Source organism: Atractosteus spatula, chromosome 19, assembly GCF_055471065.1.
Source record: "Atractosteus spatula isolate fAtrSpa1 chromosome 19, fAtrSpa1.hap1, whole genome shotgun sequence".
Taxonomy (NCBI): Eukaryota; Metazoa; Chordata; class Actinopteri; order Semionotiformes; family Lepisosteidae; genus Atractosteus; species Atractosteus spatula.
In genome coordinates this window covers 10,318,177-10,332,133 of record NC_142724.1, presented here as the reverse complement: position 1 = coordinate 10,332,133, position 13,957 = coordinate 10,318,177, and the positions used below count along the sequence as shown (strand labels likewise).

General features: G+C 35.3%; 1 protein-coding gene across 1 annotated transcript in view; it reads right to left on the bottom strand.

The window, feature by feature from the left end:
• cdh22 (cadherin 22) overlaps nucleotides 1–13,957 on the bottom strand; it is a 166,373-nt gene that overhangs the window by 97,154 nt on the left and 55,262 nt on the right. The window contains exons 5-6 of the mRNA XM_088937318.1: nucleotides 9,593–9,780; nucleotides 5,567–5,823 (exon numbers count right to left, since the gene is read on the bottom strand). Of these exons, the coding sequence (XP_088793444.1) occupies nucleotides 5,567–5,823; nucleotides 9,593–9,780 (445 nt within the window). The remainder of the gene's footprint in view (nucleotides 1–5,566; nucleotides 5,824–9,592; nucleotides 9,781–13,957) is intronic.

The window sequence follows — 13,957 nt, the reverse complement described above, 5'->3', positions numbered from 1 at the left end:
CTAAAGAGGCTCATCTCCTTTAACCTACAGAAAGGTGAGAATAACCTGTTTTTTTCATACATCAGTGATAAAATGATGGAATACCACAATCTAGGTACTGTAATACTAGAAAGGGCTTTATTAGTCCTCTGACCAATAGGAAACCTTGGCAGTTTGCATCATACAATGGATGTATAGTATGTGGCCAGTTCTTACAGTACATCCTTGGGATGATATAAAAGGCTGCTAAGTGTTAGCAGGTTTAATTAAAGATTCATAACCGATGAGAAGAGATGTTTGCATTTCAAATACTCGCAATAGTGAGTGATTACAATAACTGCTTAAACTTGAAGTAAAATATAATACTGAACTTTCCAGTAAAATATTCACATCCTTTTCTAGAAATTACACGTTGCTCAACTGGAATTTGGAATCTTGACCATAGCTTAGCTTAGACCAGGGGCTGTATATCCTTTTTTAACTTCAAAACTATCACCAATGTAGTCTCCAAGGCCATTTAGTTCCCAAAACGCTTCGTCTTTTCATGTATCACCTTCCAACCCAAAACTGAACTGACACTAAAGGATGGTTTCAGCTAGTTTACAGAATCACACTTGCACAGAGCCGACCCCTAAGGATAAGGTCCTCTTTATGCTGCAGCTTGGCATGTCATGTACAGTAGTTGGTTGGGGTTGTAGCTGTTATTGTTATTTGTTCTTTTTTGAGCAATGGGAGGAAAGCAAGTGAAGAAAGGTCTTTCGGTGCCATCACACTGTTTTAAGAGAGACATTAACAGCAAGAATGCCCTGCAGGGAGCTACCATTGTGGGCCAGCACTCTCACCACAGGGAAAAATCTAAAACTTACTGAACTGGCAAAATCTTCAAATGTAGATAACACCCCTTTCTGATATTCTGGTGTGTCTCACTTTCGATGCACTTTTTTGTTATAGAGGACATTTCAGTTTTGTCCAGCTACTCTTCCAATAGCTGAACTCCAGCACTTCTTGCCATGTTTTGAATATTTACACTTCCCCTTGAGCTTTGCTGAAAATCAAAGGAAATAAAATGACACTTGACCTTTGAGCAAAGTGGTAATGAGGTTTCTGGCTGTGCTGATAATTCAGGTTCTGTTTCTTAGCCTTTCCCTCTAATATTTCAGCTTCCACCATCATCTAATAGTTGGGTGAGGTTATTTGTCTGCACTGGTTATAATTTAAGTAGAATGTGCCTCCTCTTATTTGAACATGCTTTTAAACAGTAGGCTCTTCTTTACACAGAGAGCTGTAAAACAACAGACTGAATTGGCTGTTAATAATTATTCTCATGGTTTCTCTAAAACGTTATTTGAAGATTTGTCAGTCAAATGAGCTACATTATTGGGGTATATATTTTAATGTTTATTATCTATCATTTCTTATATGTAATGCAATTTAATTGGACTAATTAACTTTATGTATGGAAATAATCATGGGATTTTCATTTTATTGTTATGGTAAATACTTAAGGGGTTACAGCTGTTATAGAGATAACAAAGCTGATAAGAATTTGTGCTACAGCCCATGAAAGGTCAGTATGACTATAAAATAACCTTTTTCACTTTGCTTTTCATGATTAATAAGGAGGAAGATACAATTTTTAAATAAGATGAATTACTAGATTTGTAATGAAAAAATAAATAAAATATGAACTGCAAACGTGCTTATAATCCAGGCATTCAAACAAACAAAGGTGTGATAGATGTACTGTACATGTAGATGTAGAGAAAACTTTGAATAGATGCATTCATGATTCCCTGTGCTAAAACAGATGACGGTTGCACTCTATAATTTAACACAAATGAAAAATAAGACACAACCTCACATTTTCAGTTCATAGGAATGATAACAAAGCCATACCTTCCTTTTTTTAACCACCCCCAAACTAAACACTGACATACTAGCACTAAACTGTTACAGAACACAATGTTGATAAAGATAGGTCTGTACTGCAGGGGTGCAAGTCAGGACTCCAGATTTTGTTTGCAATGCAACCAATTATGCCCGTTAACTTCTGACAAGCAACAATACAATAAACAAAAGGAATAAATATTAACTGTTCTGCAGCATTTTTGTGCAGGATAGCTTCAAATATTCTCTTCTCTTGCCTGTTCCATGAAAAGTACACATCCTTAAACTGTAGTATTTTTTCTGCTTATACGTAATTCTTACAGATTTTTAAAAGACATATTTGTACAGCATTAAACTGCAGTGAAATTTGATTAAAATGTAGTTAGTATAAGTGAAATTTCCCATTTTTATATGCTATTTCTTTGAAATGTTTGAAAAAGTACCCATGAGTTAATAAGATCCTTAGGCATTAAACTGTTAACTGTTAACTAAGTGTAACTGTTAACTAATTATAGCTTCATGTTATCAAAGTGAGTAAGTATGCTGATATAAAATAATAAAAATTAATCAAAGTGTGGTATTAAGCAAATGGAAAAATGCTTCTGCAAAAACAGGAATATAGCCCCTTTAAAGATGAAACATTGATTTCATAGGTAAAATGAGACATACTGTAAAAACATCCACAGAATAGTGGCACAGTCCATGTGGCTCGGAGCATTCTCTATTTCACCCAGCCCCTGGTTAGAAGCCCATCAGAGCAGTGTGGCATTAGTGCATACGAGCGATGGTACTTCAGGCAGTAGGTGGTTGTTTAGCAAGCCTGATAGAAAAGATTAAAGGGGTACCAGTGGGTAAGGCTGTATGCCAGTGAAACAAGGCAGACAGAATTATGCACTTTGTTACACCTGGAGCTCTTTCGTTTCGGCCTCATGTTTATTTCATGATGGTGATTTGCTGTGCCCTTGAGTGTGTATGCAAGTGTGTGCATGTGTGTATGCTTGTGTTACTTCCCCAGAATTTTTTTAATCTTTAAGCTGCTCTACACTGTTGGCATTGCGGTTGCTGGAGACTTTACCTTTTCCCTGATAGACAAAAAGAAGACCGGGAAATAAATTGCATAAATGAACTGGAGGCGCCGACTCACACGATGCTGCCGGACGCAGCAGCCACAGCAAACAGAAACGAGCAAACAAACCACAATATCAATCAATCTTGACAACAGGAGGATTGAAGAGGTCTGTTTGTGGACAGTGTGCTCAATTCACACAGACCTGCCATTGTCATTACTAGAATGAAAACGAGGCTAAATGCATAGAGAAGCACATGGACAGCACAACAAGTTGCATTTCATTTCATTTCAAGTCCAGTTGACCACAAACTCTGAATAATATATACTGTACCTATTCAGAAGATTATTTTAATGTCAAGTTCAAATAACATTGAAAGAGTATAAGGCATTAATGAGCTCACATCTTGTTTTCAGGGAACTAAATGTAAGTTTTGACATTCAGAAACTCAGATAAATGACAGCAGTAATAGCTACAGATTGTCTAGTGTTTAGTATATTTATTCTAACTCTAATTCTACTTCATAATCAAGTTCTCAGATAAAATCATAAGAACATGAGAAAGGGTGTTTAGGGTTCAAACAAAAGGAGGCTATCTAGCTTGTTTGAGCTAATTAATCTGAGGATCGCTTCCAGACGTTTCTGAAGGAAACTATGGTTCTGAAACTATGGTTCTGAAACTATGGTTCTGAAACTATGGTTCAACAGAATGTCCGGGTGGCTCAGTAGCAGGCTCTCAGTTTGAAATATGGTTCTAAGCATCTGAATTTTGTCCTCTGGTCTTGTTTCCCTGTTCTATAAAAGTCCACAGGTACATCTATACATCTATCAGGTCCCCACATAGTCATGTGTTTGAGACTACAATTATTTAGGTTTTTTTTTAGCCTAGTAAGAATAACTAATTCCTTTGGAGACTGAGAAAATATCTGGTTGCTCTTCTCTGTACCGATTCCAGAGCTGCAATACATACCAAACACAAGATTCTAAAAGAGGTCATAAAATTACATTGTAAAAATTTTTATAAATTGTAATGTAATTTATCATGTTTTATTGGGGGTCTCTCAGAAGGATCTGCAGCACAAGCAAGACTACATCACCAGCTCTGGCTTTCAGCCCACTACCTCTTCCAAGTGACTGTAAAAGTGGATTTAGGTAAAAAATAGTGTACAAACAGCTTGCAAGAGCATGAAGGCTTCCAGACCAGAGTCAGTGATGTAATCTCACTCATACTGAAGAAGCTTCTAAAATACAGTATGTATTTAGTAGTAGTAATACATGGTTATTTTTATGCATGGTGAACAGACCACCATCTAGTGTCCTTCTGGGTTTTTCTTTCCTTACAGTTCTTTAAGGCTGCTGTTACTTTTGGCTTTTTGTTCCAAATTAGCTTCAAATTAACTTTTATGATTCTTTAAATGGACAACTAATAATTAAGAATAAGTAGCTGTCAACTTCATAAATGCTCCTGATTACAGGGATAGAGCTCCCTATCCAACATTCTCAGCTTCTGGAAAGGTGTCTTATTTAATTAATAATTAGATTAATCAATTATCTGAGAGCCCGGTTGGGCAAAAAATCAAGAAAGCACAGTAGCTCTCTGGGGACTGAATTTGACGTCCCAGCTTTGAAAGGTCCATCCTTGAAAAATGGCACTCTTAACAGGCTACAGTTTTCATCTCATGTAGTGATATGTAATGAAACTTCTGACCACGTTTTATTGGGTATAATTAATCCTACATTTAAATAAAGTAAAATACATGCATTTTTAACAGCATAGATGTCTGCAGAACAGTCGTCTATCTCTGTCTGTATACAGCTGAAGCTATTTTCAGTCAACCCACGTGTAATTCACAAGCCTTGACTGCTTAATAAGAAATTCCATTTTCATCCCTCAGTTTTTAAGAGAACTGAGTTTGCCTCCAAGTCAAGTTATTTTTAAGGATCTGACCCTGAAAATCTGAGACAAAATAACAGTTATGTATGACCTATTCCTATGGTGTTCTATAAATAGATCCATTTGACATGACTCCAGTTCTGCATGCTACACTGATGATGACACTGTAGGATGGGAGCAGTAATGGACTGCAGTACAGGGGCTGCCTCCACACTTCACAACATGTGAATCTTTCTCCTTCACTGGCTTAATGCAATATAATGAAAAATTGTTTACCCGATCCTTGGCTGACCCCAGCAAAAAGGATACAGCTTCTTCAGGACCATATTCCCACACACTGAGCAGAGCCAGCTACTGTACTGTATACTGTATCTACCTGATCACACTACAGAACTACAGAACAGTCAGCAAACAGACTTCTGGTTTACAACGGAGATTAAAATATGCTCCAATGTCCATACACAATTTATCGTGGTCAGTTCTGTACATTCACCACATCTGACCTGTCACATTGTGTTCAATTTCTAAATGTTCCCAGTGAGGACAGGATCTTTGTTTAACACATTATTAAAAAAGAGACAACCTGCAATACTGCCTGCGACCGTAATCAAGCACTGCTTGAGAATTTCTGATACTGGTGAATTTGTTTTATGTGTCAGTCTTCCTCTAATTTTTAAGCACATAAAGAAAATGTAAGCAGTTTTTCAGTGACAAATGTCCACCATTCTCTCCTGTCATACCTAACAGGTGCATTCTCCATGTCAGGGTCCATAGCCGTCACAATGCCCACCAGTGCCCCAAGTCTTGCGTCCTCCTGCACAGCCAAGATCACACCCTCCGGGGGACGAAAAAGGGGAGGCTCGTCGGTGTCTGTCACGCTCACCCGAACGATTGTCTGGTCCCGAAAGGAGCCCAGGTCCACAAAGCGAGGGTCCGCATGCTTGTTGACAGCTTCCACCACAACATTGTGAGTGCGCTTACTCTCAAAATCTAGGGGCTAAGAGAACAGGCAAGCATAGTCAATCACAGAGAAGTTAGCAGGTGTGCTGTGGAAGAAGGGAACAGGAGTACATACTGTAACAACAAGAGGTATAAAAATAGGGAGAAACCTTATCTCTAGAAAGGGCATTATTTTGTTTTTACTTAATACTATGACCAATTTTTCATGTTTACAATTTTAATGTTTTAGCATTTTATTAATAAACAACATGCAAAAAAGACTCATGCACTCTTATAAATAAACTGCTGTGAGATATTTGTGAATGGCATCAAAACACTTTTTCACTTTAGATTGGGTCAGCATAAACAATGCACCCACAACAGCAATCCAGTTGCATAATCAGGGAGCATGTAACAATGTCACTGATGGGGATGATTAACACTTAAAAGAGAAGAACGGCTGTGCAAATTAATTCTACAGTTGTATGTACTAATCAGCACTCTGTGGGAAGAAGTGGAATCAACATATTCACCTGGTTAAAGAGGAGGGAATTCCTCACGCACAAACACACACCTGTATTTTCATTCTCTTTTTTATTGGTGTACTTAATCAAATGCAACATCATTCTGGTTTTAATTAAGTGCATCATTTCCACTTGATTGCATAAATAGAATAACCCGGCAACTATTACACAAGCAAATCAGGGCATATACTCATTCAAATTATATTCTTCTCAACAAATCAACTCCTAGTAATTGAATCATTGTCTTGCTCAGGTCTGGAGAAGACAGTACAAAGTCGCAGACCAAATCACCAACAACTGCAGCGTCATATTGGCCATAGATCAAGATGTGTGTTGTTGTTTATCATTGTGAATTTAATGTTGTCTGAAGACATTTATTTGTACTGTATCTCCTAATCTAAAATCCAGTGATTTCTCCTTTCATTTGGCAGAATCAAGCAAATATTGATTAAGCTTGCTAAATACAGGAGTTACTTTTCTGCTGTACAGTATACACAATTGCTATATACAGATTCATCCATGGAGAATGCTTGAGGTGTAATGCACCATACAGTACATGAACATGCCGTGTTACATCGCAAGGTAATGCCCAACAATTTTTTTCCTTTTAATCTTTTCAAATAATCCGATACAGGACTGTACTAATTTGTAAAACTGACAGGTGGCATAGTGAATGCTTAACGTGTCATGTGTCGCCCATTAGTGCTTTCCTGAGCTAGTCATCCTGTACAGTAACACTGACAGAATGTTTCATTTTTTTCACTTAATACAGTATACATAATTACTAGCATTTGTGAATAAATAGTAATTAGAAAACATTATTTTCTTATTTGTTACATGAATATTAAAAATAAAAAAAAAACTTTCAAAAAGTGGGTCCATGTAAATGCCTTCTGTGCCTGCGCTGGTGACAATAGATCAAAACAAATATGTTTTTCAACAGCATGAAGTTAAGTCTGTAGAAAAGGCAAAAAAAGCTGAATTAGAAAGTGTAGATTGCTTCAGTATTTAGAAATGCACATGGTAACACATATTAAGCAAGGAGAAAACACCTCACTAATCTAGGACTGTCATTAAAATAAGACTCTGTATTGAGATTCAAGAACACAATATAATGCATGTGTTCTATTTTCAATTACCAGTTTATATACAGTTTTGTTAGAATGTAGCCTTTAGACCTTTGTAAGCTACTCTGAGTTAATCCGCTGCTACATTCTGTTTTAATTGTTCTTTTTGCTTTGTCACCAAATAAGAACATCAAGAATCTCAGTGTTATTTCATATTTATTTATTTTTTCAGTTTTATAAAATAAACTGTTAAATTTTGAGATTCTCTGTGTATGGACTGCACATCTCTTTATTGATGCTTCTGCAGTATTTTCTTTCAAACCAACGACAGACCACAAACAGACCATTATTTATGATTTTTTTTCCCCACATTTTATTTAAATATGATAATATCTATGCCCTAATTGTGTTTTCAGAAAGCTTACAGTAGCCTTTTGTTTTTACACAATCATCAGTTCATGCTGCAAGAGTTACAGATCAGCACCTATTTATGTGAAATGCATGCATACTGTACTGTATGACCATATACTGTAAATTAAAATACCATAAACTCAGAATACATTATAATTACTGTATACATTGTGTGTGAGTATTGGATTCAAGCTTTATTAAAGAAAAACTAATCAATCTTGATACTGTATGTAATTTTAAAAACCCAATATAATGTTAATTTCCCTTATTAAGGCTAAAATGGCAACTCTTGTGGTTGCATTAAGATATTGCAAACAGATTTAATTTAACTTTTGATGTAAACACATAGAAAATACTGTTATTCCAATGCAAAACAGCCATCCCTACTCTTAGTATTTTAATATTTAACATACTGTGACGTATAAAATTAATACAAATCTATAGAGTATTAGTTATTTTATTTTACGTGTATATTTTTAAATACTAATAGGTGTATGATATTCAAAGACAAATACTGGAAACATTATCAGGTAAAGTATAATTTATATGACAGCATGACCTGTCTCACTGAACCTTATTTCACATTTCATCTGTCGCATAGCTCCATGAATTTGCCCCATCACCCCCTGAGATATAAAGTGTTCTATTTCAGGGTGTGACATCACCCTTTGATCAATAATTTGATCGTCCTAACCAAACAAAGATGCTGTTTGAAAAAAATTCTCCCAGGTTGAATGTATAAATGATTTAATGAAAAATTCAGTTAAATGAGATTAACGTATGGTAAACTAACAACTTACAGTAACTAAACAAACTTTACTAAACCAGACTTTTCACTATTAATATTTTTAGACCTTTTCTATGATTACTGTGTTAATTATGATAAAACCCTTATTTACATTAATATGTGCCTTTTAAGTGCACATTACAAAGTAACTACAGTATATACTGTCTGTACATAGAAATTAAAAAATAAAGACATTGATTAAAAAAAACATTTACCACAATCCCTTGTGATATCAAGGCCTATCACCCCTTTCTAATATTTCATTTCAACACATTCATAAGTGTGGAGATTTTGATTTGTTTTGGTCAGTAATCATTGCACACCTAACATGACAAAACCCAGAAACAAAACAATTAAATTAATGTTCACAACTGCAACAAATCATTTCAAGTTGAAACTTTTCCATGTGCTGGGCAGCCAGCTACTAAGGGTGTTAGAGATTGTTAATGCAAAGTGATTATTTTACAGACTGATATATCAAATGAATCACAATTGTCAATATAGCATGCATATTAGATCTTATTATTAGAGAAAGAGTTTAATTTAATATTTTCATTCTAAAAATATATTAGATATAATGGCTTTCACAATTATATCACAATTTCACAATTTCTCCAACTAACAGCTGTGAGCTGCACCTTTCTAATGCCATGGATCCCCACCTCCTCTCCCATTTTAGTCCTACAGGAAAAGCAAATTACCATACACTCAAAGCTTTACAGGTAATGGGACCTGCCCTCCACTACCACCAATGTGTAGCCCCCACCTTGATGATATGATGGCCATCAAAGTTCACCAGTACGCAATCTCATCCCTCACTGATAATTCAGCCGTCCCCCAAAAACCCCCAAACCTCCAACCACAACTTATGAATTAATTCATGAATCAAGATCTGATCTTGTGAGCTGCCTTCAGGTCATAACCCGCCTTAAAGCTGTAGGCCGATGATCTGGAGGTGGTTCCTCAAAAGTGCAGCCTTACAAATTCAAAATCAAACAAACGTGAAATCAAAAGAGGGTAGGGTCCAGATATGCTCACCTTGCGTACAATGATAACAGCTTCCTGAGTGTCTCCATCAGTGGTGACGCGGAAGAGCTCCCCTCCTTCTTCGTCTACAATGAAGTAGCTCATGTCTGTGTTTTCTCCCATGTCGGCATCCTCTGCCATCACCCGGCCCACCGGAGTACCTACTGGTGCCCCTTCAGACACTGAAAACTGGTACATCTCTGCCAGAGGGGAAATAGAAGAAACTACTGTAACAGTGCAGCTTCCTTTACATGTAATTACTGACAGCAGCTCACAATGTTAAAAGTCAGACTGAAGTTTATCTAATTAATAACTAATTAATAAAGAGATAACTCAGTTAATTGTCACAATTAAAGCTTCCCAAAGCCTGTTATTACTTCAAGAAAATCAGGAAAGAAATGTGACAGTGTAGTCTTTATTATCTGCATTAGCAGAAAAGGGAGACAAGTAGGAAATCTAAAGTTCACCTTTTTGTAATAAAAATGTAGGTCATTTTATAAGTTCATGTAACTTTTTCTGATAACTTCCATTAAAGTGATGGAAATGGCAAAGCAGTTAAAAGCTCAACTGTGATAAATTCTGCCGAGGATTGAGGCACACTAATTCAATCATCCAGAATTACTGTGCATGTAAGTTTGCTAAAGATGCACCAATAGGCTACATTTACAATCTGTCTGTAAGACATCCACATAATAAGACAACACACAGTGATATTAGCTGACAATGTTTAGCTATATTTTTGCTACATTGTATACCCACATATAATTTTTCTTGGATGAAGTAACATTTATTGACGTTCTCTGTTATATTCACAGATTTTATTTAATCATATAAACTTATCAAAATGTATTTTACTATTACTACACCATGTACTGCAGTAGTTTCCTTTTGTACTTTCCATCTTTATCTTTTTCGTATACAGTAAATGCATTCAAATTGTTTTGAAGAAGGAATAATAATAATTATAATGCCCTTTGTAATTATGTGCTGTTTCAAATGAATAACTATTGGAATTTCTAAAAACGATATAGTGTTTCATAACTGGTATCAATGTTCTTCATTTCACAGACTCCTTTATGCAACATGACTAACATGGCATAAAAGAATCAAAATACACTATTCTGTGCACCCAATGTGATACTATTTACTGCATTATTTTTACAGCATATCATACTGTATTGTGGTTATTCTGCTGCAAAAGTGATTCTACAAACAGTAATACAAAGTGTTTTGTCATATGGGTTTTCCTATTTCAACAAATTGCAAAGAGCAAACACTTTGTAATTTAAAATGTCATATAAATTCATAAAATGCCTTCTTAATATGTGTTTTATTACAATATGTTTGTATGAAATATAGTCTGGCAGGCATTGATTATTGGTATCTGCCAAGGACATCTTCGGACTGCATGGTGGCACAGGGGTTACCATTGCTGCCGTGCAGTGTTGGGGCCCTGGGTTCAATTCCTGGGATGCAAACTCTGAGGAGTTTGTACGTTATCCTCATGTTTGTGTGGGTTTACTTTGTCTGCTCCGGTTTCCTCCTGCACTCCAAAGATATACTGGTAGATTAACTAGCATCTGGGAAAAGTGGCCCTGGTGCCCTGGTTTGTGTCTGTATGTCTGCACTGCGACATACATCCAGGGTGTATCTTGGCTTGTGCCCGTTGCTTGCTGGGATAGGCCCAAGCTCCCCAGCAACCCTGCTGTGGATAAAGCATGCAGCCATGTTGTGTACATGTAGAACCCACATTGTGGAGCCCTTGCTGTGTCAGATACACACAAGCCACTTTCACTCGCTACGTTTATTTCAGCAGTTCCTTAGTAGTAGGACTGGGGCTTCTTGAAATTCTTTTGATTATGCATTATGACTTTAAACATATGTTAATCTGAAAATATTTCTTAATCAAAATGAAAAAAAAAACTTAATTAGAGAATGAAGTAACTTGTTTTTTTTTCTATCTTGTCTCAACTACTGTAAAAGCTCTAATGTTATTCAAATGTAGTTGAGCAATAACTTTTTAAAGAAATTTAATGACAAAGGTCTTGATGAGTTTCTTTTCACATATGACAAAAAATAACAAAAAATGTACATAATTGCAAAACCATCATTTTAAAATGTGATTTATATAAAAGAGTAATTATATTAATAAATAACCGTAGGTGGTGATGAATACACTCTCAGTTAATGAGGGTATAGGGCCACTGAAAAAATACCAAGGTTCTTTGATAAATATAATGTTATTCATTAAATCAGATGTTATATTCATAAACCTGTTTAACATGACAACATTGTTTTGATTTTATCATCCCGATAAAGGTTTAAAAGTATTAGTTGGAAGACTAATACAATGTCTTTCAGTATGTCAGTGCCCTTGAGTCTGTTAAGTATCTGATGTCATCCTCTGCTTCTGGACACAATGTCTGTCTTCAGACCCTTATTGCATGAAGCACATTACGTTGATATTTTTCCAACATTTGCAAGCGCAACAGATGAATAACAGCCTAAGGGGCACGTTGTTGCACAAACACAAGCTGACATCTTGAGAGTGACTATTTGGAGCTTTAAACAGAAGTTTGAATGTTAAGAATTACACTTAAACTTTCTCTAAACAAGTTAAAGTTGGATAGCATAATATAAGATTACAAACAAGAGAAGGCCAGTTGGAAGGCTGGTTTGGTATTTAGTAGTTAATTGATCTGAAGATCACCAGGTTTTCACTTCAACAAAATGGTCTGGGTAGCTTGTTCTATATTCTTACAACCCTTTTTGTTCTTAGAGTAAAACATGCTTCCATGTGGATCATGTTTCAATGCTGAAGTATTGAAGAAGTTCACCGAGTTAACTGACAAAGCCACTGCCTTTAAGGATTTTGAATAACAGACTCTGTTGCCCTTGTAGCTCTGGCTTAACTCATCCAAATTAGTACAGGAGTTTCCATTGACTCTTCCTCATGAGCTGTCAAGAGGGTACCAGCCACATCTGCATCTCTAATTTCTCACCAACCAAACCATTAAATATTCCAGATTTAGTCTGTAGCTATTGAGCTGCTGTTAATATGTAATAAGGTGTGTCAATTAGAAGAAGATTATACAGTCTCCATCCCTGCAGGACACTTCACCTTATTTTAATTAGGATCAAGACAGCCACCAAATTCAGTTTAAACCAACACTAAGTAAAGCTTAATTGAAAAATGACTCCTGATACACAATCAGTTTTAAATTTAAATGCTTCAAAGTTAAAAAAATAAGGTATTTAAATTTCCAGAATGATTTAGCAGCTGATGTCACAATCATTAAATCCAAGTACTAATTAATAGAGTACAAAAACTACAATTTAGGTCATTAAATTGCTCCAATCTGTTTTAATCTGTAGCAACAATAAACATTTATCATTATTCATATTATTTCACAGCATAGGCTCTTTATTCACATTAATGAGCAAGGACTACATATATAATTTACAAAAACATATTTTCTCTTAATCTTCAAAGAGTGGTGTTCATTTTTTCACACCTTTTTTGTAAGTGTATTTAACCAAAATGACCTTTCCTAAAATTCACATGTAATCAGCTATTTCGTCTATATTCATCTGAAATTCATCTCCCCACCTTTCCCTGACAGATCTGCAAATATAATACAAGGCATTTAAATAATAAAATATAATTCAATAAGCATCTCATGTCCAACATAAACACAGATTCATTTTGATAGGGCATTTAGTAAAAAAAAACCCTAAGGAGCAAATCTTTGTATTATATTCATAGTACATTTACATTCACTAATTAGCCTACATGTAATATATACGACTGTGACAAAATATAAGTACTTTACTAACTCATTAAAAAACTGCATGACTAATTAAAAAGGCTGCTCAGGGTTAACAATTTTAAAGTTATGAGAAAGAATTTTCTGAATAAATTATGCAGTGTAAATTCTGTAAGTGAGTAAGTTACCACTTACTGTTTAGATACAGACCTTTAACAGCCAGATCAGTTCTGGAGAGTGATTATTTCAGACTAGTATCTAGTGTGCATACTGTAGTGTACAGTATATACTTATATTTTCTGCATACAATCACACATTGCGATTTGCTTTTTGTAAAAATTAATTACAAACAAACAGGACACTTTATTAAATAAAATCAATTATTATATTTGCATTTTATTTTACAACACACCTCTAGACTATATAATCTGCTTTATGCTGTTATTGCTTGTAATATCTGTCAGAAGTCTGAAAATGCTCAAATCTGAAACATTTTCTCTATCGCTACAACAGGAATTTATGTACAGTAATTTAATACTGTCTGCATTCATGATACAGTAGGTCTACAAATACTAATAGTTACAAATACTAATAGTTATGTCACTTTCTA